The sequence below is a fragment of the Meleagris gallopavo genome, chromosome 1 (genome assembly GCF_905368555.1).
Source record: "Meleagris gallopavo chromosome 1, MGAL_WU_HG_1.1, whole genome shotgun sequence".
NCBI classification, from domain to species: domain Eukaryota; kingdom Metazoa; phylum Chordata; class Aves; order Galliformes; family Phasianidae; genus Meleagris; species Meleagris gallopavo.
Window position 1 is genome coordinate 34,947,412 of NC_139404.1, and position 25,967 is coordinate 34,973,378.

Genomic DNA, 25,967 nt, shown 5'->3' on the forward strand with positions numbered 1-25,967 from the left:
CCTGTAGATCTCCATACTCAATGCCTAGATACACCTTAGCAAATGTTTCTTCAGGTGATATTCTGAACCTTTCCAAACAGCTCTTTCGAAGGAGGGTCTAGTTCCTCCATCAGGAAAGCCCATTCTCAAAGCTGAGAACAAACCCAGCTGCAGGTTTTCTGTCTGTTAACACCTAGAACAACACAAGAGGCCTGCACATGTTACAATTGTTTTTTGTGTGCCACAAACTGGATGAGAACTCCAGGGACAACCTGAGCATCTCCACGCCCAAAGTACAGCAGGACCATCAGCCTGCATACTCCACAGCATATCCACTGCTGTGGCTCTCCGATTTTTCATCTCTTTTCTGTCAGGAAAAGACAAATCTTTCCTTTCAAAGAAAAACTATACAGTGAGAGCACCAAGGCATGCATGCGAGCGCTGTACCCAATATGAAGCAGGGATGCTCTAGGACATCCAGGAGCTGGGAAGCACTCCCACTCACGGAAAAAAGAATTTTGAATCCACCTGTAGTCTTTAAAGCTCTTTCCATTCGGTCTGAGAAATAGAAACTTCTCGTTGTCAGAAGGCAGCTTTATTTTCGGATGAGCAACACCACATACAACGGAGAACACGACGCACCGCGCACAGCGTTAGGCGCATTGTACTCCGCGTTCCAGGATCCGAGGGCGGGCCTCGCACCTCGCGCCGCGGCCCGGCAGGGGCGCGCAGAGGGAACGGCGGGGCCCTGTGGCACAGCCCCAAGCAGCGTCCAGGGCCGAGGCGGGCGCGGGCCGCTTTCCCTCTGCCCCGGGGCGGCCCCGAGGGGGCGGACGGGGCGGGGCGGCCCCCCGAGAAGCGGCGGCCGCCGGAAGTTCCCCCTCCTGGCTCGGAAGTGACGCCGCGTGCACCTTCCCCCCTCCCGGCAGCGGCGGCGGAGCCGGGCGCGGCTGGCGGCGGCCCGAGGCGCGGCCGGGCGGGATCATGGCGGACGGCGTGGACCACATCGACATCTACGCCGACGTGGGCGAGGAGTTCAACCAGGTACGGGCTGGCGCGGCCCGGCCCCTCCTCCCCTCGCTTTCCTTTTTCCTTCCTCGCCTGCCTTCGCCGCCGCGCCGCCTGCAGGGCCCTCCGCGCGGGGCCGGGCCGCGCCGCGCCGCCATTGTTCAGCCGCCTCGCCGCAGGGCTTTCCCGCCGCGCCGCAGGGCGCTCTGCGGGGCGGGACGGGACGGCGCGAGGCCGCGCCTCAGGCCCGGCCCGCGGGGGCTCGGGGCTGGGCCGGGCGGGGAGCGGCGGCGCTCAGGGGCGGGAGCGAGGGAGGGAAGCGGGCCGCGGGCGAGCACCTTCCCTCCCGCTCTCCTCTCCCTGCCCGTGAGAGCGGCCCCTTCCCGGCGGCGGCTGGGAGCGCTGCCATTGTTCGCGGCGCGGGAGGACCGGCGGCCGCTCGGGGAGGCGGGAGGAGCGCGGCCTCGTGCCGCTGGGGGGACCGCAGCCCGCCCGCTCTGCCCGCGCTGCTCGGGCGCTTCGTGAGCGGGGGGGGATTGATTTGTGTGAGGAAGTGGCGGTGAAACGCGCAGAACTTCCTGGATTGCTGAGTGACTGACTGACTGACTGATTTCTCCGGTTCCTTTTTTACTCGCCTTTCCCCACGAGCCGCGTTCCTCCCTTCCCACCAAAAAGCGATGTTCCTACCGAGTTTGTGGACCATCTGTCCCGTGTGCGGGTGCCGCGCTTCTCGGGGCGGCGCTGCTTCAGAACGGAGCTGCCGCGAGAGCCCCGCGCTCGCGGGCTGCCTGGAGAAGACGGCAGGGTTCGGACCCACGGACAACTTGTAACTGCCCCAGCAAACTTTGAGGTCTCTTCCAGCCTAAGCTGTTCTTTGAGTCTATCTCAGCAGCTTCTGTGCCAGCTTTGGTTTTGTGTTAGTCGCTTCCACGTAAAAAACTGAAACGAATCAAGTTCTTCAGAAAAGATAATTTGAATCCAGTAGTGCTTGAGTAAATTCGCATAGAGGGGAGACCTCCAGATGCTGCAGTTTGTGGCTGTAACCTTCGTGCAGACAGAGATTTTTTTCATTGTTTAATTCTTGCAAAATGTTTCTGTTTATTCTTTTCCAAGCTTGAGTTCTGGGACTTTCGTGTTGTCTCAGAACCCACTCAGTTGAACTATATTACGTTAAAATAGAAAGTTAGACTGGCAAAGACTGACACCTCTGCACTTTCCATTTCCTTCTGCAGAGCAGGAACAAAAGCCAATTGTTACCACCTACAGTGCTGCTACCTCTAATTCTGATGCCATTTTGATGAGTCCTCTTGAAACCTCTATTCACGGTTTCTGATTTGAAGCTGACAGCTTGAATTAATAAGAGAGGACTTACAGTTCAGCATGTCTGTGGAGGGGTGAAATGACAATTGTCAAATGCTGTAGGGAGAAAATGATGGCAATTTGATGGTAATTTATGTAACATATTTTATGCAATGCTGTATTTCTAACGAAAATTTGTTTTATGTGTAGAACAACGTACTGCTCTTGAATTGCATGGTGCTGTGTTCACTTGCCAATATTAGTTGGACTGCAGGAACCTTTTCCATTAGTTTCATCAGTAGCAAGGACTGAAAACACCGTGTAGCTTTTTCAATCTTCCAAGTACAATATAACTGTATTTATAGCAGAGCTGGGACAGAACGTTTGTATTTGTAGGAAATAAATCTTTTAGCTTTCGTGGCTGAGTGAGCCCTTCGTTGCTCTGTCCTGCTCTGGGCCTCAATGTGCTCATTGGAGCTCTTTGGGGATTTGTTTTATGCCTGCTTCCATGAGGTGGGAGGATGTTCTGCTTGATTAGCGCTAAATGAAGTATGGGTTACAAGGCTGAAGTAAAAACTCCAGACCCCAGGTATACAGGCTAGCTAAACTGAATGAAAACTGCAGGTTGCAAAGAGCTGGCTCACTGGACTTGAAGTCACATCTTTGCAGTGAAAACAAAACTTTCCATCTGGCGCTCGTCAAAACTGTATGTGCCTGTATTGCCTCTTTCATTAATCTATTGACCATCATAATCGTGTCCTTTGTCCTTGTTTTTAATGCTTTACTCAATTTGTCTCCCATCAGTTGTATTTAAATGGATTTTAATTGTATTTCCATTTCATTCCTTCCCTCCTCCCCTCCCTTCTTTTCTTGATAATTTGCTCGATTCATTTTTTATTTTCTTCTAAGCTGGCTTCCCCATCCAGTGGTCTTTCATAATTATGTAGTGTCTTCTTCTGAACTGAGAGTCTCATAACCACAGTATTTTTGCATGCATCACTTGTGACCTGTATGAAATACGTGTGGCTTGGCATGTTCTGGTTTGACCATTTCCACAGACATCTACGTCTGTGCTGTGCACAAGAGAGCATTATCTGCATACAAATGGCTGAAGCTGGCATCCTGTTGGTGGCAGAAGACCACGGTAAGATTAGAAGTGCTTTAGAAAGTGTTAGAGTGTGTTTTTGTACTCCACAGTACTGAGTGTCACAGCATGATGTCAGGATAGTGAGGAGCCTGAGCGTGAGGCTGGTGTGGTTCTGCCTCAAGGTTTCTTGTACCTTTGGCCAGTGAACCGGGTTACTTTCCTGCACTGAAGATGTGACCACCACGCTGTAAAGTTCTGTGTCTAAAGTGGTCCGATTGGCTTTCCCCAAGTTTGTTTTTTTTTCCTGTATGTGAATGCACACACATGCTCATAAATAAACTTCTTAAATAAAATAAAAAAAAATGCTATGCATTATTTACCACCATCTTAAATAGTAAAATATTTTTTTTACCTGTGTGTGTGTGTATATGTTTGTTTTGTTGTTTTATATCCTCTTCTTGATCAGAAGTACCTTTTATTTTAATGCTGTGGGGAAAAAAAAACAACTTGTGTTGTTTGTACTCTGATAAGTGTATTTGCGTGCTTGCATACTGGGTTTCTGTAAGCATACCTTGAAGAGTGCCTGTTCAATAATTAAATACTAACAAATTAGAAATAAAACAACTTTGACTTTGTATTTTGTAGCTCGGTAATGGAAGTGCTTTAGGTGGAGAAAGCAGCTGACTTATTATGTGGGAACCGCTGTGGCTGTAGGTTCTTAGGAGCATGTTATTCTCTCGACTTCTTGTCTAGAACACAAAGAAAAATACTTTTTGTTTAATAAATAATAAAGGCTATAATTTATTGGTTGTGTAAAACTGACTACTAAAAACACCCATTATGTCAAGAAGGCAATTGCTGTCTTGGAAGGGATGGGTATGTTGTGACACGATTCCTTTTTACTCAGAAGAGCAGTACTGTCTTGGTCACGAGGAACATAAACCGGCAGACCTTGTATTTGTTTTAAAAAGTGCGTGTGATGCCTTACTTTTCTGTATGGCTGGTTTTCCTTGATTGTCTTGGTCTACTGATCAAGAGATCTACTGAAAGGGCCCTGGGCAGGAGATAACCTTTGTTATTTGCAAATACCACTCCACAAAGAAAACCTGAGACCGTCTCAGCTGGGCCTGTTAGCTTTGCTACAATGCAAACAGTGATACTACCTGCACGTCCTTTATGCTTTTGACCGTGTGCGAGTTCTTTCTTCTCGCATTGGCCGAGGGATCAGATTGCTCAGATGTTACCCGTGTGCTGCTGGTAGAGCTGCAGTGTCTGGGCTTCTAAAGTTAATGGGAGTCTTGTGGCTTAACAAACTTGTCCACCACGGGCTGTGTGCTATTTTGGAAACGAGGGCTGTTGTTTTCTTCCAATTTGTGCATTCAGACAGCTAATCAAAACCAGAAAATCTTCTGCCTCTTCCTTCAACTTGTGGTTTTTCAGGACCCGCGGATGTTTTTTTGAAGTGAGGTTGCTAACATCCACTTAAAGTTTTTGACTGCATATACTGTAATTTTGAATTGAAAAAGTGGTAAAGGAGAAGGTGAATAATTTGCTTTTTAATAAATAAGTGATTTTTCTCAGAAATTATAGAAAATCTTAAATGGAATTTCATCTTTTTAAAAATATCTCTTAGGGCATGTAGCATTTGACTCAAATAGCACAGAGAGAAGAAGCAAATCTCAGCTATCTCAGATTAATGTACAGTTTAAAGAACTTTTACTCCCTCACCCTCCCATCCCCTGAAAAAAAAAATAAAAGGAAAGAACTGTTTCCCTTTGTAAGGGGAGTGGAAGAGACCAGGTATTTCTGGGATGCACAAGAGTAGGGCTGCTAAGTTTCAAAACAAAGTAACACTTTTAACTTATCCCTTCTGGACATGATGGTGATGCTCCTTGTGTTTGCCTTTCTCACTTGAATGTTGCAAAATGCTGCAAGCAGTGATTGAAATACAAAATACATGGGAAGGGCTGAGTAACTGGAAGCGTAACAGCTAGTCTGGGGTGAGTTTTTGACAGTGTATCTTTTCATTACCCATTTTATTCACCGAAGCCCAATGAGTAACACTGAGTGTGAAATTTCAGTCCTGATTTTCCAAAGCAAACGACGTTTGATTTCAGACAGAGATCTTGTTCAAGCGTGATCTGTGGAAACACTGCTACTCTGATCTGGGTATAGGAGGAGTGACAGTGATGGTGCTGACTTTTCTGTTTGTCTTTAAGAGTGTGAATGACGATGAGCAGAAATCCTTTCATGCTCGATGGCTTTCTCTTATAACTGAGGAAGTCGGAAGATGTCAAAAGCAATCTGTGATCTGGGTGGAATGTTTGTTGAAATAACTAAAAGTAGAGAAGTGAGGCTGCTTGGGTTCTTTTTCTTCTTCATCTACATCAGGGAAGAAGGGTGTGTTTGGGTGAGTTTCCATGGTATGCGTGTGAAAGAGGAAGGGTTATTGGTTCTTGTGTAACAGCCATTGAGCCGTTGCATTCCATGCTTGCTGCAAAACCAGCACGATGTAAGTAGAAATTTTAGTGAGCAGTGTCAATTTTTTTTTCTTTATTGATTTAAATTAAGGCATCATTGGGCCCCAGAAAAGTTAGGTGCAACCTGCACTGTCCTGCTGATTCTCTGTGCTGTGATGGTGATCTGAAAGCCTACAAAACAGAAACTCAAACCAGTTCAGAGGAGTTTCTTGCCAGTAAAGAAGCACAGCCTAGCTGCAGACTCTTACCTGCTCCTGTTGGTATTTTGGCAGTGCTGACCTCAACCTTCTCATAGATGGAGGTTAGTGTACATCTGCTGTAAAACTGGTGCCTGCTTGTTTGAATCTGTCCTCCAAGACTGCATTCTTCTTTCCTAAAGTCATCATCTACACACATAAATGGCAAGAATTGCTGCACATTTAGTAGAGGATTTCCTTAATTGCCTTGTGACATCGCTCTTGATCTTACCATCAGATAGCATGTTTCAGCCTGTCCCAGGCAGTTCTTTGACCTTAGTTTCATTAATTACAATGATATGAGAAATCAAATGTAGGTGGAGAACTGAACAGAATGAGTGAAAATGCAAAACTTTATTAATTTAGTGATGATAAACTTACTTGGGAAAACATTAATTTTCTGTTGAAGTTCGGTGTTGTATTGCACTAGTGTGGCTCACTGAGAATCAAACCTGCTTGACTGACAAAGCCAAAACTTGCATATCTGATTTTATTTATTCTAGTGGTAGCCTTCTAAGAACAGCAGTGAATAATGAATGTTTTCATATTTTCAAAAGAGCTGATATCTGACAATAACTGTGGATATATTTGGTTTTCAACCAAGACTGCTAGCTTTGCAGCTTGTTTGCTGTGGAATCCGCGCTGATCCTCTCTAGTCACTGTATCTGTTACTCTGAGTTACTCTGTTGAGGATGCTTGTGTGGGTTTCTAGATACAAAATCACAAGATAACAGCTGATGAAATATCTCTGATATCAAAACCTGACAAGGCAGTTTCTGTTCTGAATCATTGTGGATGAGTCCAGGAATATTCTGCAAACTTTTGAAATTGCAGCCTTTGTGTATGGCAAAGCAACTTTTTCAAGTCAATATAAAGGCTCTCTTAATCTTTTTCTGTAACTTCTCAGGGAGCAACGGTGGTCTGCCTTCCTGTCAGTAGAAATTGAGATGGTGCCCCTTTTTCAGGCAAATTGGGCTGTTCTATCATCAGTGATTGCTAGGATAGCAATATTCCAGCATAGGAATTGATCGCTGTTGAATATCACAGAATGGTTTGAGTTGCAGAGGACCTTCAAACCGTACCAGTTCCAAGCCCCCTGCAGTGGGCAGGGCTGCCACTCACCAGCTCAGGCTGCCCAGGGCCCCATCCAGCCTGGCCTTGAGCCAGCTCCTCTGAGCAGCCCATGCCAGTGCATTACCACATTAATTGTGAAAAATTTCTTCTTTATATCTAGACTAAACCTACGTTCTTATAGTTTAAAGCCATTACCCCTTGTCTTATCACTACACTCCTTGCTAAAGCGTCCCTCCCCAACTTTCCTGTAGGCCCTCTACAGTACTAGAAGCCTGCTCTTCTCCAAGCTAAACAAGCCCAGATCATTCAGTCTTCCTTCATAGGGGAGTTGTTCCAGCCCTCTGATCATCCTCGTGGCCTCTTCTGGATCTGCTCCAATGTATGATGAATGGAAGTGTATGAAATTAAATGCACTGTGGGAAGTGTTGGGGTTATTTTTTTATTATTATTATTATTATTTTCCCCTAATGCATTACTTACATGGTCTGCCTCAGGCTAAATTTCCTCTGGTCTTTTGAATCAAATACTTCATCCTGTCTTACAATTCAAAGATATCTGAAGGACCACGGGTTGATTTTGACTCCTCCGTTCCCATTTAACAGGTAGTATGCAGTTGTCGAGTGCATGAAGCAGAGCTTTTGTAAATAAACTCGTGATTCTATTCCCTCTGAAAGAGATCTAGTTCACTTGGACAAAACTGTGCTGTGAACTGTACCAACCTGAGGGACGGGGTGATTCACTCCGAAATCCCATGATACTCTTCTCAACCAGAGTGTTCCAGAGGCAGCCTTGATGTTGTAGAATAGTTCCTTTGTAGCCCAGGAATAAATAAATATGCAATGCTCGCAAACCCCATGGTTTATTAAATTTAATGATATAAAATAGAATTCCATTCTTTTACTCTGTGAACGAGGAGATAAAAATCAAATTAGGAATGCAGTACAAATCTGAAATGCAGAATTTTATCAGTGCAGACCACTTCAGGTTTGATCTTTTCCTTCTACCAAATATTTTCATGACAAAAATTGCTTGCTGATATTAGCCTGTTGTTTTGCACATTGCTCGCACTTGCTCACATCTATAATTGTGGGAGTAGAGCTTGTGTTTTTTTGTTTTCTGCTTATATTACAAGGTAAAAAAGTGTTGCAGTACAAAGCAGTTGCTGGAGGTGTATCTTTGTTTTTATCAGTTTGGAATACGGTAGAAGATGTAAGAATTTTATATATTTAAATATGGTTGAAGTCGGGGCTTAGCTTTTCATTACGGATGTTGTGGAGTGGTCAAACTGTCTGTGGAAAGTGGCAGTTGTCAGACTATTTTGTTTCTGAGAAGTGTTTAATGTTAAATATAACCCAGGTGCTTCGTGTGTTTTAGGAAGCTGAATATGGTGGACATGATCAGATCGATTTGTATGACGATGTAATCTCTCCGTCTGCAAATAATGGAGATGCCCCAGAAGATCGTGACTACATGGATTCCCTCCCACCTTCAGTTGGAGATGATGTAGGTAAAGGAGCTGCACCAAATGTTGTCTACACATATACTGGAAAGAGAATTGCCTTGTACATTGGAAACCTTACTTGGGTGAGTATCTTATTCCTATCCAGCAGTGGCCAGCGATTTGAAAATTGCAAACATGTTTTGTCATGAAATAATTTTTATTTGAAAAACTGTCTTTTCAAAGAATGTAATGAAGGAGGAGAATAAGCTTAAGATATCAAGTATCTTGGAGATACTTTAAAACTGTCAAACAAACCCAGTTTTAAGCAAGCCCTTACTGAAGTTTTTAGACGAAGAAGAAAACAAGGTTATCTGGGATTGTCTTACTTTTTGCCTTTTTCCTGTTTCCTTTTTGATTCTTGGAACAAAGCTGTTTTCATTTGCCTCAAGGCTTCTTTTTGCATTCCTGGGAGTAACGTCTCTAGGGTAACTCACTGAATTACCATTTCCCTTCAGACAACTCCTTTAGTCAGCATTAAAGTATTTTAAAATCATTTGTAGTTAAACAACGAAAGTGCAAGTAGCTCCCCAACAGCTCAATTAACTGGAATTGGTCTCTCTTTACCTGAAATCCATTTCATTAAGTCCATGCAAGCAAAATCTCCCTTCATGGTTTTTTTTTCCTTCTGCAGAAATTTTTGCTAGGTGGAAGCTTGAAAAAGAATGATTTAGGCGTTCTTAAGTGTTTTTCATTAATTAGTACAGTGACCTAATTTCAGGAGCTAGTGGCTGAGTGAAGGGAGTTAATTGGCTTAACAGTTGTACCTCTCTAAAATGCAGGAATGCAGTCAGCTGAGCTCATCCAAGTCAAATGTCACAATTTCTGAAGTAGATAGGCCAGTGTGCAGTAATTTGTACCTGTTGCTCATTATTAGGCTTCGCAAATGAAGTTATCCACTACAAGTAGACTTGTTTGAACATTACGATTGTATTCGTTTTCTTTGTGTTTAGATCTCAGCAAAGTAATTTATTAATCTTTTAAAAGGAGCCTTGATTTGAGGAAGCTCAGATAAGTAATTCAGGATCTTGAAAGCCTGCTTTGTACTTCCCAGATAGAATCTAAAGAGGTGATGGAGTTACCCGAAGAGGAAGAGAACTCTGAGTGTAAATGTCTTGTATCCCTTTGAGTATGTTTGAAGTTGTTGAACGTTAGATAGTAACTAGTGGAAAGTTGCAGCAAGGAGATTTGGCTAAGATGAAATAGTTGTTACTATGTTTTCTGTGCTAGTTTCCTGTTTTTGTCCGTAAATTTTTTGTGCAAAATAATGTGTGGTTCACTAGGCCCTCACTAGTTGAAGCTCTTGGAGTGAGCAGATGTGTTAATATGGTCTTAAAAACTGTTTTTTTTGTTTGGAAATGGAATCATGAAAAAAAATGGATTGGATGTCAAAAAATGTGGCGGTTATTTAAATAATTCAGTTTAGGGTTAATGCTCTGGAAAAAGTGCTTTCAGAAAGTTACTCAGGAATTTTTTTGGTACTCGTGAGCTGGTTTGCTGTGTGAAGGGGCTTGGAAAGCATGGCAGGTGAGGAAGTGCATACTTCAAAAATGAATTTTCTGGGCATTGAATAGTATAAATGATGCTCCTCTGAGAGTCAGAAAATACTGACAACTTGTGCAAAGTATTCCTCTTCACTGTTTATATTACGAAATAAAGGCGTGGAGAAGTGTCAGAGTGTTTTAAGTAAGATTTCATAATTGAATATTATATTTTTCAGTGGACGACAGATGAAGACTTAACTGAAGCGGTTCATTCATTGGGGGTAAATGATATTTTGGAGATAAAGTTTTTTGAAAACCGTGCTAATGGCCAATCTAAAGGGTAAGATGTTGTCTTATTTTTCTGTAAATTGACTGAATTTAGGAGGGTCTAAGTGGGAAAAGAGTTCTAATTTTTCTGTCAGTATGTGGACTTATGGCCCCTGTGTATCGATATCAAACAGTGATTGCGTGTATTATTTCAGGCTAATTAAATTCCAGGCATAAATTTTATGGGAATAGAATCACAGAATCACAAGGTTGGAAAAGACCTATAAGATCATCTAGTCCAACCGTCTATACTGTTATATTGGCGTTTACACTGGAACAAGTTGCCCAAGGATGTTGTGGATGCCCCATCCCTGGAGGCATTCAAAGCCAGGCTGGATGTGGCTCTGGGCAGCCTGGTCTGGTGGTTGGTGACCCTGCACATAGCAGGGAGTTGAAACTGAATGATCATTGTGGTCCTTTTCAACCCAGGCCATTCTATGATTCTATGATTTACGTGAAGACTGTTCCTAAGTTTCAGTTAGTTTGGTGGTGATGTATGTTGTTCTTCATCATATAAGTGCTATTTTTACCTATCCCATCCCTGTTACTGAATGATTTTAAATGCTTGTTTTTCCATTAACTATTGAAAGCAAGCACTTGAGCTGATTTCTCACTGGTAGTCTAATCTTCATTGCTTGACTTTGCTCTCAGTATTACTAATGAGAGTAGCCATGAGAATACAGTGAATTCTTAATAACAGCTTGGTTATAATAATCCATAGATGGTATATTGATATTGTGTCAGAAAGCTACCTTTGTTGCGTTGCTGCATTTTGGATTTACATTGTGGTTCTTCATCTGTGTCCTAGAGTGAATTGCTTTATCTATCTCTAAAACTGGACTGAGACTTGTGAAAGATTCCATGTTTCAAGTATTCTTCTGCTGACTGTGTTAAATGTTACTCATGAGGTATCAGAATATCCAGGGAACAAAAAAACTGCAGTGTGACTGTTCTTTCCTTCTTTTCAGGTTTGCCCTTGTGGGTGTGGGATCGGAAGCATCCTCCAAAAAGTTGATGGATTTGTTGCCTAAAAGAGAATTGCATGGGCAGAATCCTGTTGTGACTCCATGTAATAAACAATTTCTGAGTCAGTTTGAAATGCAGTCAAGGAAAAGTAAGTCTCTCTCATGTGCCATCTTGGAAAAAATTGGAAGTTTATTCCAAAAGCTGTTTTGCAGTTTTTCTCTCAGTATCTGATAATTTCTGCACAGCTTAAAATTTCTTTAAAGTACTTAAGTGAATGAAGTTGCAACTTTGTTTAAAAAAATAAAATAGAAGATCCTCTTAAAAACTGAAAAGAAATCATTCAATATAATGAATGTCTGTGATTTTAATAGGAGATAGGACTTGTTGGAAGTGCTTATTATGCAGCTTTGTAAAACTCTTTTTAAGATTGGAGAAGCTTTCTCAATTCCTTCTTGTGGATTTGATTTTAAAAAAGCATGAGAATATTTAGAGGTACAGCATTTATAGGCAGATTAGACTAACTTTGTGGACTGACAGTTTCTCCAGTTCCTTTAGTGTGGTGTGGGGATGGAACTGGAACACTGCTGAATCTTAGCAAAGCGTTTGCTCCTTTTTGGTACTGAGGGTCAAGGTGGTGCTTTTAGTGCTGCATAAAACTTTAGATCAAGAATTGAAAAGCTTTAAACTGTTTTGATTTACATAATTAAATTTTTCCACTGCAGCCACACAGTCTGGCCAGATGTCTGGGGAGGGTAAAGCTGGTCCACCAGGGGGAAGCTCAAGAGCAGCATTTCCACCTAGTAATAGAGGGCGAGGCCGTTTCCCCGGTGCTATTCCAGGTGGAGACAGATTCCCTGGACCAGCAGGGCCAGGAGGGCCACCACCACCATTCCCAGGTAAAATACTTAGTGTATGGGATTTCAGTTTAATTTTTATTTTCTTCTGTTAATGCAGTATGCTTATTTGGGAATTACAAAAGTCAAGGTCAGTTAGGAGGCATTTAGAATACCAAAAACTTGAAGTGGAGGTGTTCATATATAGTCAGGTATCTGACATGGGACAAATCTCTGTTTAAATGTCAGGTTTGTATTGCAGTGAAGTTCTCATTTCAGCTTCAATATTCTCAATAATTGTCGTTCTGTATATTTTCTACTAGCAGTCAAAGGAACACGGTCAAGTAAAATAAAACAAACAAATAATAATAAAAAGAAAAACAGCAAACCACTAATGAGGACATGAAAATAGTTTTGAGTGCTGCATTTACTGTTTCTCCAATATAACTTTTCGTGCATTTTTAATATACTGCACCTGTTTTCAGGTTAATGTTCTCTTTCAGTAGAGATCACCAATTATAAGTTTATCTAAGCTACTGGACCCAAAAGTGGGTCTATGCATGTCTTGTGCAAGTTGTAAATTGTTCAGTGAGGGTTTTTTGTCTGAGAAGGAAAAAAAAAAAAAAAGTACAAGAATCTTAATTATTTCTGTGACTGTTTTATTTCTTCATTAACTTTTTTCTATTTTTTTTTTTGTTGTTGTTGTAGCTGGACAAACTCCCCCACGTCCACCTTTAGGCCCTCCCGGTCCACCGGGCCCACCAGGCCCCCCACCTCCTGGTCAGGTCCTCCCACCTCCTTTAGCTGGACCTCCTAATCGTGGTGACCGCCCACCACCACCAGTTCTGTTTCCAGGACAGCCTTTTGGTCAGCCTCCACTTGGGCCACTTCCTCCAGGCCCTCCACCACCAGTTCCAGGCTATGGGCCGCCACCGGGTCCGCCCCCACCTCAGCAGGGTCCACCTCCACCTCCGGGTCCATTTCCCCCTCGTCCACCCGGCCCTCTCGGGCCACCCCTGACTCTTGCTCCTCCTCCACATCTCCCTGGGCCACCTCCAGGTGCTCCACCACCCGCACCGCATGTGAATCCAGCTTTCTTCCCCCCACCTGCCAATAGTGGCATACCTACTTCAGACAGCCGTGGCCCACCTCCAACAGATCCGTATGGCCGACCTCCACCATATGACAGAGGTGACTATGGGCCACCTGGAAGGTGAGTGTTTTTGGTGTAACGTGCTTTATATATAACTTTATTCCTTGTAGGAAACACATGATTTCTTTTTTGTTTTGTTTTTAATGCAAATGTTAGAAAAAGTAAAGAAGGGGGAAAAAAACAAACAAACAAAAAAAGCTGGAGGGGATCCCTGCAATCATGAGATTTGCCCGTTCGCTTCTTAGTGTATGAACTCTCATAAATGTGCTTGTACAGTAAGAAAATCCTAAAATGCATTGCTAGTAATCTTGCTTTCCATTTTCAGCTTTGAACTGTTTGTGTACATTGTTCACAGTATCATTATTGTGTGTTCTACATGCTAACTTATTATATCACTTCCTGCCAGTAGCTTCTGGTTGTGCTTCTGTCATAACTTGAAATTCTCACTTGTCCCTTTGCCATCTTGCTTTGCAAGCTGTCACTGTAAAACGCTCTGGAGTTTTTCTCTTTGAATATGTGCATGTGTTGAGGATGGTGCTGCGCCAAGCTCGTGTCATTCTCATCTTCTGGCAGTTCTGCTTGTCCCTTTTTTCTTAAGGATTCAATTAAAAGTTAGCTTTTGTCTCAAAAGCCAGGTGGGAATTTATTGCAAGACTTCTGTTTTCCTTTCCTGTCAAGCTACTTTGTAATTTTGTACACTCTGTCTTTGTAGCAGCAGCCTTTTGTGTAGTTGATCCAATCTGGGTCAGGGTTTTTTCACTCTGACTTGACTAGTCAAGTGTTCCGCATCTTGTTTTAAACATCTTTTTCATCTGTGCTTTCAAGCATCTCTGTCTTGCCGCTGTTTTCTTAATTTTCACCATACTTGTATTCCTTAGAACTTTTGGGGACTGATTTTAAGAGAGATACTTTCTATGTAGTTACATGTGGAATTTTCAGTTGTGATTTTACTGATATAGTTGAGAGAATCTTCTCTTGCCTAAAGTGTTTTCTGCAAAGGCAGTTTGATTCTTCCTTTTACATATAAGCACAAAGTTCCAAAAACCAGAGCAATTGTACATGCTATGTTCCTGTAGAAATTGTAGAAATTCGAGCATTTGGCTTAATTGCCTGGATATAATAAGGTGCTTTGTATTTTTTGATGGACAAAATCTAAGTTGTCTGCAGTTTATAGAATGGCTGGGGAGGGAAGGCTGGGGATAGGACAGAAGAACTTCTGTCCACTTTTTTCATTAAAAATGTTAAGACTATCATCCATAACTATTTAAATTGTCATTAATTATATATCATAGGCGTTTCACTGGAAATAACATGTCCATAAGAGAAAAATTACATATTCCATTCTATGGGAGGCACACGAAAAATAATACTCAAAACTCAGGGAGGTATGAATTTTTAGACATTTCCTCTTATGCTAAACTGGCTATAGGATCTTGTTCCACTTCTTGCACTTAAGAGGATAGTATTGCTTGTTATTCTGCATTTTTCTTTCTACCAGAGGAACTAACACTGTTTTAGAAATATCAAGCAGTGGGTCAATTTGACAGTCTCAACTTTTGTCTCTAACACATTTCTTCAGGTTTTCTATATGATTCAGAGACTGGCTAATAGAACACTGCAAAACTTGTGGGAAATTTTTTTGTATGAGTTAAAATTTGTTACTTTAGAATCTGTGTATAGGTAGCTAATAGAGTTAAAAAGTGTAATGAGTGCAAGCATTCACTTTAATTGCTTTCTCCTTTCTATGATTGGGGGATAAAATTGGAGCATCTTGAACTTGACCAGAAGCAAAACCTAGAATTAGCAGTAAAATGTTGGTGTCGTTCAGAAAATTGAGAGTTTTAAAGATGACAAACTTTATTTGCTTCTTATAAGTTACAGCCCTCTGGTCTTAGTTAAGAATCTGGGAAACAGATCATATAGTTCTAATTCCAAGAGTGTCATAAAAAGATTTCTAATTTTGCTGAAAGTTGCATTACCCATGTACGTGTATTTTTGCATCCACTCAGCTGGTGTAATGTCTGCTTAGATACCTTGAAGGATTTTATGAAAACGTTAAATATTTGTAAAGCACGGTTTAAGTGCTGCTGAATCTTCAAACTAGATTGGTAGAACAAGAATAACTCATTTAGCAGATGTGATAATTGTTTTTTTTTTTTTAACTTATTTATTTTCAAGCTTTCAGGATTTTATACTGTAACATGGTCCTTAACACAAACCCAGATCCTGCTTTCTTTTCTATTTGTCATTTTGCTTAAAGTTGCAAACTTGGATTGTTAAAACTGCAATGATGTTTCGTTAAGGTTTTCTTAACCTTTTAAACACTAATTTTTATTGCTTGCAGAGAGATGGATGCTGCAAGGACACCTCTAAGTGAAGCAGAATTTGAAGAAATCATGAACAGAAATAGAGCAATCTCAAGCAGTGCCATTTCAAGAGCTGTATCAGATGCCAGTGCTGGTTAGTAAGACTTGCTTTCTATACTGCCCAAGCAAAAAGAGTTTATAGTTGTTTTTTTTTCCTGTTAGAAAGCCTGTGGCCTTGAAGCCACTTCCTTTTCCTAGGAGGTTGAATTTAGGTACAACCTATGACTCTTTTTGTACTGATGTTTGAGAGTGTCTTCTGAGTACTGATCTGGACAGTGCTGTAATGTTTAGTCCTATAGTAAATGATTTGGAAGGCTATTGAAGGAAAGTATTCCAAATTGTATTATTACTACAGATAAAAATCTTTGTATTAATTGGCATAATTTTCTCATGATTTTATATCATTTTCAGGGGACTATGGAAGTGCTATAGAGACCCTGGTAACTGCAATTTCCTTAATTAAACAGTCCAAAGTATCTGCTGATGATCGTTGTAAAGTACTTATTAGCTCTCTTCAAGACTGCCTTCATGGAATCGAGTCCAAGTCCTATGGTTCTGGATCCAGGTAAAGCTTTCCTTTTCCATCCACCCTTCTGAAAGGAAAGGTGTAGGGCAAGACTAGTTCACAGAGGAGGAACTAAGTCATGTGAGAAGCTTAGTGATTTGCTCAGCTGCACAAGAAATTCGTGAAAGAACCAAATACAACCTTTGAATGTAAATAGTCTGTTAACTGTCTCTTGTTTTTAAGGTGGATCTGGCTAGCTTGCTAACTTACAGTTTGTGTCCTTTTCTATATGGCAGTATTGCAAAAAGTAAACTTCAGAATTGAATTATTATCATCAATTCAGATGCAATATATTGTATATAGTATATATCACATATATAATTTTTATCATTATTTTCTATTGAAAATTAAGTTAGAGGGTATTTGTTACCAGTTTCATTTTGCTTAATAGCAACTTTCTCTTCACCTGTCACATTTGGCAAGGGAAGGAGGTTGGCCAGAATGATTTGTCCTCTTTTTCCTCCTCATGCAGTCAAAAAATTGAGAATAGGTTTAAAACTCAGTCTTCTACCCACTGCTTATTCACAACCCTTTCAGAGTTGCAACAACCACTGAGCCTCTAACTTCTTTGGATTTATTTGGATATTGTAGGAGTAGAGTAGCTGACACTGAGTAATAAAAACATGGGCAGCTGATCTTGGCCCACACTTTCAGAATGCTAATGAGCAGCCATGTTGCAGGAATCATTTGAGGCACATTACATTCTCCAGTTGATGTTAGCTGCCTTGTCCTTCATTCTGAACGTGTAATTTCTGACTTTTCCCTTGTTTGGAGGTGGATGACATCTTACTGTCTGTTAGCTGTTCTTAGCCGCCACCCCAGTCATCTTCCATGTTACATAAAAAATATCTCTGCATCACAGTGCAGAGACGTTTCTGTCATGGCTGAGGAGGTATTTCTCTCGTGTCTTTTTGATCCAAGTTGTACCAACCAACAAAATACAAAAGTGGCGTGCGGGTGGCTTGTGTTTTGGGGGGGGGAAAAAAAAGTAATGAAGTAATTTTTTTTAGAAGACGTGAACGATCCAGGGAGAGGGACCACAGTAGGTCACGAGAAAAAAGTAGACGCCATAAATCACGTAGCAGAGATCGTCACGATGACTATTATCGGGAAAGAAGCCGAGAAAGAGAGAGACATCGTGATCGTGATAGAGATCGTGACAGAGAACGAGACAGAGAGAGAGAATATCGCCATCGCTAAAGAAGGTGAGCATTTGTTTTGTGTTAAAGTTTACTGTTACTGAGTAACTGAAGTTACTGCTCTAGATTTGGGGTTGTTTACTCAGTGAATGCTTGCATTTCAATGGTCCTGCAGTATATAATGAATTACTTTCTTCTTTTAGCATCTGAAATGAACCTAGGTAAGTAATGACAGGTAACTCTGGCCTTGGGAGGGAGAACTGGTGTGATTCCTTCTGCAGCTGGCATGCCGCCTTGTTAATTTTAGATGGTAGTAATGTTTGCAATTTTTATGAAGTGCAGTTGAACCAACTCTTAACAAGCAGTAAGCCAGACTGGTAATTCTGCTCTGTCGTAATCTTAAAAGGTGATAGTAAACGTATGTTTGTATTTTTCATTTGTATCATAAAAGAAAAGAAAATCTACTGCAGCAATTAGCTCCTCGTATGACATGTGAGTATTATTTCAATGTAGGGAACACAAGTACATGCAGGTGCTGTCCTTGCACTGGTAGAAATTTTTTGTTTCAGTAAGTATTATTCAAGTTCAGGAAATGTAGCTGAATTTTGGACCTTATTGTAAAAAACCTGGCCTCTCACCTTTTTCTGTCTGCTAGCTAAATTTAAGTGTTATTGCCAGTAAGATTCATGGTCAGTTTTTCTTCACCATCCTGCTTTGTCGTTCTCTCCTTCCTCTGAACAGTAAACTCATTTTCTGAAGACTTGTAAATGAGTGTATGACGCAAGGATCGGTTCTTTTCTGGTTATTCACATACTAAAATGTTCTTTCATTTCATGTATCTGCAATCTTGCATGCATCAAATGTCTGGATAGCAACCAAGTAGCAGGTTAATTATGCTTTCTTTAGTGTGCTGCTAAAAACTTTAAAATATATGTGAGCATTCCCCTTTAACATGCTGGTTTGAGGACTGGTAATCCAAGCTGCTCGTGATTCCTTATATTTGGAACTGGGGGGAAAAAAGAACCCTACATATTGTTTTTGCTGCAATAGTCTTTTCCATTTTTAGAATTTCCCACTACACGTACGCTCAAATTGAAACCCAGCAGACTTTGCTGGTCTGCCCAGTTTCCATTTCTCCATTCTCAGGTTTAGTTTCCAGATCTTCTTGTGATGTTCATTCATGTAAGCTAATTTGCAGAAGTTAAACAGAGCAAAACTCGTTAAAAATCATATGAACTGTAATTTACTCCAAAGTGAAAACATTCCTATAATTTTACAGTATTTGAATGTCATATTTTACATGCTAGGCTTTTGTGTCACTGAGAGAACAAATTAAATTCTGTAGTCTACTAAATATTAAGTGGCATGCTGGGTTATTTGTTTGGACTAGATGATCTTAGGGGTCTTTTCCAACTTTGATGCTATATTCTAAAAAAGCAGTAACGTACCTCGAGTTGGGAAGTCAAAGGCTCAAACAGAAAAGAGAAATGTGGCAACTAAAGTAAAGTTGGCAGTAGTATATATCTGTTAATGCCACTTTTTGTCATGAAAAACGGATTGGTAGAAATCATTCTGGAGTTGCATAAAAATAGCAACTGTGGTTTTTAATTGTAAAATGTCAGAGCTTAAATATAAAGATTTAACAGAAGTAAATGCAGTTTCTTTTGTTGAACTGTATTTTTCCCTTTTATCATAAATTACTATTTGTGATATTTGCAAATAGTTCTTATTACTAGGAGGTAACCATTGAGTTTGAATGATGAATGTACTTCCAGAATTATTATTATTTTTTTTTTAACTTCTATTGGAGCTGAGCTAAAAATTGTTAATCTGGGGTTTGGCAACTATTTTTTTGTCCTTGACATACTTTGTTAATATAGTTTTAATTTTTGTGTATTTAGACTATTGTGTATGCCTATATGGAGTTTCTGTGTCAAGTACAGATTCCCTACCTGACCACCCCAACAAAACATGTCCAATACCATTAGGTTGCATTTTGTAATATCCAAAACACAATTTCAAAATTAGTTTTAATCTTACTGTGGGACTGGACTCAGTCTCAGTTCGGGTGGGATTTATATATGCCACTTTGACTTTGTTGTGTGTTGGGAACTCTCTTTTCAAAGGGGTTGCATAGGTAAGATTCCCTTGCACAAAGAATATAGGGTGTAAGAACTTGATTTAAAGAGCAAATTAAATATTCCACATCTAAAAGAAGACATTTGGTATTTTTTTTAGACGTTAAGTTGTAAACATTTTGTCTTGTTTCTGTCTAAATGAAGAGGGGTTTTTACTGTAGCTTTGTTTTTATATATATACACAGACAAAAAAAAGTGCAGTGATTTTTGATTTGTATGTTTCACTTTCACCAAGATGTATGTTGCCATACTTTTTTTTTGTTTTGCTCTTTACATTAGTTAATTTTCATAAACAGATTTAACAATCTCAGCCACTTAATAAACATCAGCAGTGCTGAAGTCACTTCCCACATTACTGTGTTTTACCAAGTAACGTGAAGTTGCCTGTGTGCCCTCACCCTCTGATTGGCACCTGTACTTCTCCTTATTTCTGTGTGTACCTATAGTCATAAATGTGATACTGTACTGGCATATTAAAAAAAAAAAAGAAAAAAAAAGAAAAAAGGGTGTTACACATCTAGTTTAGATGTGAATATTTCTGTATACAGTGAAATTCAATTTGTATTGTATTTACTTACACTTAGAGATGGATTAAATTGGAATAATATGAATGTGTTCATTATAAAACTCTATTTTAAAAGTTCAGATGTACCATAGTAGGTATTTACACTTCTGTTTGTACACTCAATGATTTAAAATTAAATTCTTGCAAGATTGTTGTGTGCCTTCTTTTGAGGAAGGCTTCACATGCATCAGTAATTCGTTATCCAGAGTTGCTGTAAACCAAACCTTTTCTTGAACTATCTTGCTTTTGCACATAGAAAGTCTATAGATGAAAAAGAACGATGGATTTAAAAGACAAATGTCTGACTTCTATTAGTCAAGAAAGCTAAGAGTCCAACAGAATGGTGTTTAGGATTAACAAACAAGCAAAATGAATGTGTACAAACAGAATAGTATTGTAACTTCATCAGCATGAGTCCTGATTCTTTTTTTAGACAGATTTTTTTTCTTTTTTAGTTTATCTGATACTCAATGATGTATTTCTAGCTGATACATTGTCCCAATCTTAATCTGTCTGAATTTCTATAACTACTGAATGTTAAGTTTCTCATTTTATGTTTTTGTTACTGGGTCATCTGAGATTTCCTATTTAAACTGGATTTGGACTGCATTGCAAAGAAAAAATACACTAACATTGTAACAGCTGATAATGTATGTGGACTTTGTATTCCATTTTTCATGACTTTTCTCTGATTATTTTTTTTTCTATTCTCAAACCACTGTAAGCAAAATCATTTGTACAGCTGTACAAATGCATACTAATGCACTTCTGAGGCTGAGGCTGGTCTGCTTCTTCAGTAACTGATCTCATGTATCTGAAATAGTTTCAGCTTTGGAGTGGTCTAAGAACTAATATGGTTGTATTTTTTTTTTAATGTCAGTAGGAGGGGAAATGGTACTTGACAGTTTTAAAAAGATGCGTTATATTTTTGCCTGCGTAAGCAGGAACTCTTCTGTAAGAGTGTATTAACAAATGCTTAAGCACCAAATGAAGTATGATGTTAGCCTTTTAAGAAAATTAAAAGGAGGATGCTTATTTTTGTAAATTATTTTAATAATAAGCTTTAATAATAAGGAATTTCAAGTGAATTGTGTAGGAGCATTGTCCAAGACCCTAGATATGCATGTTCATGTCTAGAATGGTTCCAGATCTTACTAGTGTTGAGCTGTAATGAACATTATTTACCTACTCTTTTTATGTGTGTTTTTGAGGAAGAATGTATGTGGGGTTGGCATTTTTTATGTTTTAGCATTTACCACAGAAATCATGTATTGTGCATCTGTTTCAATAGCTGAAATCCACCTTAAGAGTGTAAGAGACAAACGATGCCATTGTTCTGTATGCCTCCTCAAGGCTGTTTGATAGCTATTCCGGTGCTTTACAGAAGCACGTGTTTTGTTTCTTAATGTTTAGTAATTTCATTTTCTGAAGGGTGATAAGATGGTTTGAAGACCAAATGAACTGAAAGTCTTATTATTTCTTTTCATGAATGTTGCTGTAATTTTACTGCCTTTTGAAGTGTCTCAAGACACACATATTTTTCTGTTCCTCGTGGCCTGTGCTTTTCCCCCTTGCTTTGTGAAATCAGTTCTGGCAAATTTGAGCAGTATGGAAGTTCCATAAGAAATTTGTCTGTAAGGAATTACAGCATTTGAAACAAAGAAATTACTTGCACTGAAAACATGGGTTTTGTACAATGTTCTCCTGAGAACAAACAAACTCTTTTTTTTTTTTGTTTTGCTCATTGTGGTTTGAGAACTAAGATTTCCTTTTTCAAAAAATAAGAGAGAGGGAATGATTTTCATTTTATGTTTTTCTGTGGCAGCCTGATCTACCTTTTGTGTCTTCCTCATATATTAATGTGAAAGGTGCTTTCCAACCTCATAGTATTTGAATTTGTAAACTAAAAAGCTGGTTTTCTGAGCACACCTCTACTCATCATCTGTCTTTGGTGAATAGACAGGCTGGGATAGTAGGAGAAGCGTGCAATGAAACAAACTGTAGTTTGGGAGTGTTCTTTTTCTGTTCATGTGAAATTATTTATAACATCAGGAAATTGTTCAGTCTTGGTGTTTCATTTAAGAGCAACATTAAGTCAAAGATATCAGGTAAGTACACTAATAACAGGGGGGAAAAATGCAACAAATGGAACAGCTGCTAGTGATGGTAGAGTAGGTAATTTGTACGTGTATGAAGGGCAAAGACTGAAGCATATCTCAGTTGACATGCAGAATGGTAAATACAGTGTCAAGCTTGAAATTCTTTAATTCTCACTGTACTGTTGTAGCTAAACAACAATATTTGAAGGTTTCTGACAACCTGGAACCTAGTTCAAGTTAAAACAAACTTTTTTTTGAATGGGATTTTTGCTTTTGTGTATTTTTTTTGCCCTATGTATAGAATAAAATAAATGAGAACTACATTCATTCTTAGGAGCTATCAGAATATGATGACAAATATGTATCATGTGTTTTACTCAAATGTGAACGTTTTGTGAGATTGAAATTCAGTCTCTGAAACTATCTGATAAATCCCTATTATAAACTGACAGATGTATGCACATAAGACTTTAAATTACTGTAGAATTTTCACGCTTCTAAAAGCTGTTTAAAACTTTCAAATGCTTGCTTGGATGATTGGAATTAAAGGCAAAAATAGTTGTTACTGTGAGATACTTTTTTATATATATATATTTATATATGTGTGTATATATATAATATATATATATAAAAGAAATCTCTTGGGTTTTGGTGTAAGAGTGTCTTTGGGTGTGAAAAACAATGCTTAAGTTGCATTTTGCATAATATAAAAATGTTGGATCCCTTAAGCTCTGGGATTTCATTTGTGAAATGCTCCTTAGCTTTTAAACCACAACAAACTATTCAACAGATAAGTCTGCTCTTTGGGTATCATTAGTGGAAATGCTGAGAAACTGATTGCTGTATGATGTTAAACTGTACAAACCTGGCACGTGCTTGAGACAGATAGCTCGTATATAAACTTGAGACAGGTGGAAAACTGCATTACAACAAAGGGTTGACTAGAGATTTCATCTTTATTTTCTCCCCAAAGTGTTTCTTGCTTCGATATTCTACTTACTTGTAGAATACGGAAAAAGGCTGAGAGTGAAGGTATAATCCATACATACATTTCTTCCTTTTGGAACCGCAAAGGTTTCTGATTTTTGCCAGGATACACTGGCAGAACATTTGGAATCAAAAGTAGCACCCCTTTGGATTTTAGTTGGCCGTGTGGTTTTAAAATTAAAAATATTAAAATTAAAAGTTTTAGAGTGGCGTTGACCATCTTAGGATCCCTGCTGGAAAGCATTAATTGTAAATCCCGTTTATTGTGCTTTCTTGAAAGTTCCTGTAGTTGCATAAGTAACCTAACAAATCTAGCAAATAATTCTCAGGAACAGAAGCTTTCTCATGCTAGTATTATCGATCCTACACATGGTGCTTCGGATCTGTTAACTGTTGCCATAGAACTGCTCAAGATCCATAACTCTTGCCGCAGCAATTGTATCCCGAGAGCAGCAAATTCTGACATGCAGTCTCACAGCTGTCATACCTTTTGTCCACTAAAACCCGAAATTCTCCCATCCGTTTGTGCTGATGTAGCCCACACCCCTAATTGTGTCCGCATGTGGGTGCGGTGCCTTGTCACTGAGCCTCTGAAAAGTTCACTTGAGAAATATGTAACATCTACAGAAACTTTGGCCTCTGGGGAGGGAACTTTCTCCAGAGTAGTTACTAGTTGATGACTTGAGAACAAAGGTTGCAAATAAAAGAAATTCCAGCCGCTGCTTCAGCCTTGCCCACATACTGTGTCAGTTGACCCGAATACTGGAGGGTATACAGCCTCAGCTGCTTGGTTTTACGTTCTTTTTAACACTGCCATTAATGATCATGTTGAGGAAGGGAAGAAGAAATGTGTCAATCGCTTATACAAACATGGAATATTTTGTTTTTCCAACTGCTTTGCAATTATAATAGCAAACGAATATTTGACAGCTGTGTACTGGTATACGTTCATGAAATTGCTCCTCTAAATGTCTGTTTTTCAAATGAACAATTGAATGTGTTGGGTTTTTAAAGAACTTGATTTAAATTATTTTGAAGTTACTGAATGTTGAAATTGTGAATTATTAATGAAATGAAGATAGTCAATTGTTTTGTAATGGAATTCAACTGAAATCCAGTGTATGGAATTATACCGTCCCAAGTATTCTGTGAACTCTTACGGTAATTCACTTTGAATGGCCTGGTTCCTCATTGCCTAAGTAGACGGGAGTAGGAAGTAGGGCTTGGGTTTTTTCCTAGGGCAGGAGGAGACCTGCAGGTCTGTATTGTATTATTTGAAGAGTGGGTTTGTGCGATCAAACCGAGTGTGTATGTTTAGATGTCAAGTCCATCCTGCTTGCCACTAGGCTGGAAATTTGGAAGTGCCGCTATAAATTCTGTGCGCTCTTAAATGTTACTGGGCTGTGAGCCTCCCACTTCATGATACAATCAGTGCATTACTTAAATGTCAAATTTAAATCAGTTTAAAACTTCTGTAAGTGAGCAGGTAAAAATGTAAAAATCTAGCTGCGGGCAAAATTACCTTACATGCTTGTTGGTTTATTCTTTCAGAATCCATACGTTAGAAAACGCTTTTTATAAATGTTTCCATCAGTCACAGGAACAGTAGCTATTTCTATTTTTATCACTGGATACTTCCGAATGTGAGATCCACATTCTTTCAGTTTTGTTGCACAATTGGTTTTAATTACCATACCCTAAAGCAATTGCACAAACAAGTAGCTACTGCTCCTGTTAGCTTGTGTTAGTTTACATACGGTGAAGTAGATGCACGACTTGTGTATGTATAGATAAGGCAACAATTTTCTGTGTATTATGGGGACTAGCAAAATCTACATCACAAATTTTGACACATTACAGCTGAAGGAAGAGGAGCAGCGTACAAGACAAGATACGTTCTTCAAGGAAAGATGCTTGTCCGGCAGTTTGCTTCATGTGATTGAACTGAGCCTGTAAGGATTCATGGATAAAATGAACAGGAATAGATCTGAATAAAGCAAATCTGCATACATGGTAACCAGTAGCTCTTTTACTTTTTTTATGTTGCTTAACTGTTTTATTTGAGGGAAACCTGTGTGATTTAAACCTTATAGCTTTTGCAACTTCATTACTGGTTATATACATTTGGCAATTATAATGTGCGAGCAATTGGAAAAAGTCAAGTAAATGCTTGTTTTTATAGTAGTTTGTTCATGTTAAAATGTTCATATGATAATGTCTGTACACAGCACCACTTTGATTACAGTAGATGTAGTGTTGTAATAAACTGTTTAATGGGGCTGATGTGTAAAGCTGTTCAAGTTATTTGATGTTTACACCTCAGGGAAAGTCTTGTGTTCAGCAATATTTAAAGATAATGTTACAATGAAAACATTGATGCTGTCTTTAAAAACATCGCAATAGTTCTTGCATATGCCTCAACCTAATCTTGCATTCAGTGAGTCGAACTTACTAATGTTGCTCTCACATGCTCAATTTTGATACGAAGACAGGTGGTTACAAAAACCTCTAATGCTATTTTGCTTTCTAGCAGTGTTTACCTGGGTGGCTTGTGAACATGCTCACTGACATATAAAACTGTAAAAACTGCAGTTCTTTGTGTTCTCTTGCTTTGAGGAAGGTGCTCCCAGGTCACTGATGGGAGCACACTGAAAATGCTCTTTCACGTGGTCTTGATCCCGGTC

At 39.6% G+C, this 25,967-nt stretch overlaps 1 protein-coding gene across 5 annotated transcripts; it reads left to right on the forward strand.

The window, feature by feature from the left end:
* Positions 1-693: 693 nt before the first annotated feature.
* On the forward strand, positions 694-25,562 carry CPSF6 (cleavage and polyadenylation specific factor 6). Of its 5 annotated transcripts, none has more exons than XM_085221009.1 (11): positions 694-1,023; positions 8,538-8,747; positions 10,382-10,485; positions 11,441-11,586; positions 12,161-12,334; positions 12,980-13,484; positions 14,717-14,809; positions 15,769-15,884; positions 16,202-16,355; positions 17,366-17,560; positions 17,698-25,562. In XM_085221009.1, the coding sequence occupies exons 1-10, from the start codon at positions 964-966 to the stop codon at positions 17,553-17,555; spliced, it is 1,752 nt and encodes a 583-aa protein (XP_085077135.1). In that variant the 5' UTR covers positions 694-963; the 3' UTR covers positions 17,556-17,560; positions 17,698-25,562. The 5 variants fall into 5 exon arrangements, with proteins under 5 accessions (XP_085077135.1, XP_085077124.1, XP_085077153.1 ...); XM_085220998.1 differs by having other exon boundaries at positions 700-1,023; positions 25,144-25,562; XM_085221019.1 differs by having other exon boundaries at positions 717-1,023; positions 17,369-17,560; positions 25,144-25,562.
* The last annotated feature ends 405 nt before the right edge of the window (positions 25,563-25,967 follow it).

What these genes read in the sequence shown, in the direction of transcription:
- CPSF6 (XM_085221009.1), top strand. Translation starts at nt 964, where the DNA reads ATGGCGGACGGCGTGGACCACATCGACATCTACGCCGACGTGGGCGAG. An exon ending in ACATTGGAAACCTTACTTGG is followed by an intron (nt 8,748 to 10,381) that starts GTGAGTATCTTA and finishes TATATTTTTCAG; the next exon opens with TGGACGACAGATGAAGACTT. An exon ending in GCTAATGGCCAATCTAAAGG is followed by an intron (nt 10,486 to 11,440) that starts GTAAGATGTTGT and finishes CCTTCTTTTCAG; the next exon opens with GTTTGCCCTTGTGGGTGTGG.